The sequence below is a fragment of the Mus caroli genome, chromosome X, assembly GCF_900094665.2.
Source record: "Mus caroli chromosome X, CAROLI_EIJ_v1.1, whole genome shotgun sequence".
Taxonomy (NCBI): Eukaryota; Metazoa; Chordata; class Mammalia; order Rodentia; family Muridae; genus Mus; species Mus caroli.
In genome coordinates this window covers 68318447-68322485 of record NC_034589.1, presented here as the reverse complement: position 1 = coordinate 68322485, position 4039 = coordinate 68318447, and the positions used below count along the sequence as shown (strand labels likewise).

Here is a 4039-nt window from a genome sequence, read left to right as displayed (position 1 = left end):
ATGGGGGACTTTTGGGATAGCATTGGAAATGTCATTGAGGAAAATACGTAATAAAAAAATATTAAAAAAAAAAGAAAAGGATTGTGAAAATATGGTCTTCTGGGTTCCTCTCTTTAGAGATCCTTTTCAGCAGGTCAAGATCTTTCTCACAATGTTCCTGGGAAATGTTGATACTGCAGGTTCCACCCTCCTGGGTCTGAATGTAGCTGGGAACAGAAGGCACATTAAGTTCAGATTTCAATGTTAGGAGCATGAAAAGGAGCAGTTAGAAGTAGATAGGAAAACAAGAGCAGGGTGATAGAGTATTACAATCACTGGTTGAGATTAGAAGAAAAAACGTGTGGAAAGTTTGCAGACAGGACACCATGAAGGGGTAAAGTGGACCAGAAGAAGGGGAGTCAGACTGATGGTCAGTTTCAAGGAATGAAGGACTTGAGATGAGCAGCAACTTGTCTAAAAGAGAACTAGTCACATGATTTTGTTGGAATCTGGCCACACATGATGCAAGGAGTGAACCCAGTTGTTTCAGGACAGAGAACAAAGGGTTTGTGGGAGTTTTGATGGGGCTGAGAATGTATTAGAAAATCAAGTGTGTGCAGAAAGGAGAGAAGGGATGGTCAGAGAGTGTGGTCCTTCGAATAGGAATGTCCCCCATAGATTCATGTGTTTGAATGGTGGGCCCATGGGGTGAGGCAGCATCTGGAGGTGTGGTCTTGCTGGAGTAGGTGTGGCCTTGTGGAAAAAAGTGTGTCACTGTGGGGGGTGGGGTGGGCTTTGAGGTCTCCTATGCTCAAGCTCTGCCCAATATGGGATCTAGCTTCCTCCTTGCTGCAAGCAGATCAAGAAGTAGAACTCAGTGTCAGCAGCATGTCTGCCTGCCTGTTGCCATGTTTCTTGCCAATGCACTAACCTCTGAAACTGTAAGCCAGCCCCAGTGAAATGTTTCCCTTTATAAGATTGCTGTGGTCATAGTGTCTCTTCACAACCAAATTAAGACAGGGCATAAGATCATGTTACCCATGATTTACCATTTTTGGCTGCCATATCTGAGTGTCCCAAGCATCATCCACGGGCCCAGCTCACATAGGTGACAGACTGTTCTAGACTTATGTCAGTTCTCAGACATGGCTGGTGGTCAGTGCTGTGCTGGCCAATGTTGGGTTTCTCATACCCTGACTCACATGTGGGACACCCATTTAACACTGAATGACAATTAAGATGTCCAGCTTCTACTGAAAATGGAGATAAAGAGGGAGGTGGAGATCAGATCTGTTTAGCTAAGGTAAAACAGAGCAAGGTCCATAATACCAGTTGTTGCTAATAAGAAGTGAAAAGTTAGCTATGAGAGTGGATGACAGAGGTTGAAGTTCTGGAAAATCATTGAGGAGTTGAGAAAAAGAAGGAGTGGAGGGTTCAGGTCCATTCTGGATTGCATAGGGTTTGAGGACTCCAGAGTCTCAAGAAGCCAAGACTGAAGTAGTGGTGGAAAAGACAAAGGACAGGAGATAACAGGCTAAGAAGCAGATTAGTGCGGCCCTCAGGAAACTTACCTGTTCTTGTCCATGCCAGGCACTCAGAATATGAAAAATGGCAACAAGTTCACTTGCAAAATGTGAAGGATAAATTGTCTTCTAAATCTTGAAGAGGATGCTGTACATAGGGAAAATGGTGCTGTTGGGGCACATAGGCCCATGCATGGCAGATGGTAAGAAGGGAGGGTTTTGTGGTCAGAACATATGCACAATGGGGCAGTTAGAGTCATAGGAGATGCTGAATATTCAGTTGAGAATATGTCTGACATGTAGCCTCTTGACTATTGCACAAGATGGTGCTTGGGTATATAGAACACAATTACTTTAGGTGTGGCCTTCTCTTGCAAAAGCCATTAACAGACTGGAATTATTAATTCCTAACCTAGGCAGACTCGAAAGCAGAAAGAAAGGTGTTGTCAGTGCTTTATATATTTTTAAAAGAAGGCTTGAGTTATACTGCGTTGGTAGCTTTTACTGAGAGACAGCTCACAGCACAGAGGGAAATTTAGTTCAATTTAAAATTCTTCTATACATTGTTAATATTTAGGGTGTGTACATGGTTATCTTTAACTGGTTGTACACAATGCTACTAATGCATGTCAGGGCTGCTTCTCATCAGCACAAATGTACTAAATGCGACAGTGAGATGACATCAGGTTCCTTCCACATTTATTTTCCACAAAGTGTTTTAGACAAGGTCTCTCACTAAACCAGGCACTTGCTGGTTAGGAAGACCCTTGTTCTTGTTTCTATAGATTGACTACTAAGAGTACAATCATCTTCACCATGCTTGGCTATGTACACATGTAAGAACCCAATGTGTGCATAAAGGAAAGCCGATAATTAGCATCAGAACCGAACATTAACCATTCCCCCAATTCAACAGGAGGGGGAGAAGTATTGTAAATTCGGACACTCAGGCTGGAGAACACATAGATGTTTCACAGGCATTCAGCAGAGGACAACTGGAGAGTGGACTCACGTACTTATAAAGATGTACTTCAGAATTCATAGAAGAAAGAACTTAGTGCCCTATCAACAAAATATGACAAACATAAAGATCAAAAGAGGAGAAAACAGGACCTTCTGGGAGGCATGTCAGTGCTGCTTCTCATCAGTACACCCCAGGAACAGTGACTCCAAAGAAAGGCAGGCCTTTTCCCTTTCCTGCAAACACCAGAAGTCTCTGATCTCAGAAATGTGAAAAAAGCTGAGATACCAATGCCTGGTGCAGGACTGTAGACAGTCACCGCACAAGGTCAACAAATCTCTCTCTCTCTCTCTCTCTCTCTCTCTCTCTCTCTCTCTCTCTCTCTCTCTCTCTCTCTCTCTCTCTCTCTCTCTCTCTCTCTCCCTCTCAGAGTATGAAGTCTCTGGCATGTGGAGGATGGCTGAGAATGTAAAGTGCTTCTTGCATGGGGTGAAAACCTGAGCTCATTACCCAGTACTCACACAAAAGGGGGAAAAAGGTATGCAGACAGGCATGTAAATCTCAGCACTGGGGTAACAGAGACAGGAGGATCAAAAGAGCTGCCTGGCAAGCCATAATTCTAGAAAAATCAGCGAGCAACAGGTTCAGTCAGAAATCCTGTCTCAAAAACTAGAGAGAATAACTGAAGAAGATACCAGATCTTGACCTATGACTCCCGCACACTTGTGCTCGCACACAATTGTACCTAAATAAGGAGAGATATACAGAGAGACAGGGAGAGAGAAAAACAGACACACACATACACAGATACACAAACAGTTGGGGGAGTGATAGACAGAGAGACAGATACACACACACAGGAGAGAGAGAGACAGAGAGACAGACACACAGACAGACATACACACACACGAGAGAGAGAGAGAGAGAGAGAGAGAGAGAGAGAGAGAGAGAGAGAGAGAGAGAGAGATTGAAAAGCACAATAGACTGTTTTCTTGAGTTTTTGTTGCCTCTTGTTCTTTGCATTGTTGTTGTTCCAGGGTCACAATATTTCCAACCCCTTCTGTGGCTTCAAAGCACAGCCTCAAAACACACATCTGTTTCTCTCCCTCGGCATGAGTGAGTGAAGGAGGAAGTAATGGAGAAAAGAGTGGAGCCCAGCCCCATCCANAGCAGCACCCTAGAGAGAAAGAAGATCGGAGAGGGGGACAGTGCCAGAGACCCAGTGTCATCAGGAACCTGGTGTGCTGTCTAGGTGCATGGGGTCCGTGCAGAGAGGCAGCAGCCTGTGCTTTAGCTCGCCAACACTCCACACAGGGCTAATGACTTTCCAGAGAGGCACCCCCACGGGACTTGTGCATGTTGGGGCACAGGCAAAAGAGAGCCAAAAGGCCAGGCCTGGACTGAAGCTTACAGGATCAGTAGAGCAGACTTAGACATCTACACTGTCAAGCACGAACGTGAACATTTATTTCGAGGGCGTAAAGAAACACTTAGTGAGGAGCTTTGACAGCAGCCATTGTGTGCCCCCACGGTCTCCCAGATGTTCCAGTTTGGAGGCGCTTCCTGTCTCCTGTCT

The 4039-nt window shown here is 44.8% G+C and overlaps 1 protein-coding gene and 1 pseudogene across 1 annotated transcript in view; both read right to left on the bottom strand.

Moving 5' to 3' along the window:
* Positions 1-1564, bottom strand: part of LOC110286236 — a 5473-nt pseudogene extending 3909 nt beyond the window's left edge.
* A 1489-nt stretch (positions 1565-3053) lies between these two features.
* The window catches only part of LOC110286235 (PWWP domain-containing DNA repair factor 3A-like), a gene marked incomplete at its 5' end in the record, with an annotated part of 2927 nt that continues 1941 nt past the window's right edge, over positions 3054-4039 (bottom strand). Inside the window, one exon of the mRNA XM_029473019.1 lies at positions 3054-3082. Coding sequence (XP_029328879.1) covers positions 3054-3082 — 29 coding nt within the window. The remainder of the gene's footprint in view (positions 3083-4039) is intronic.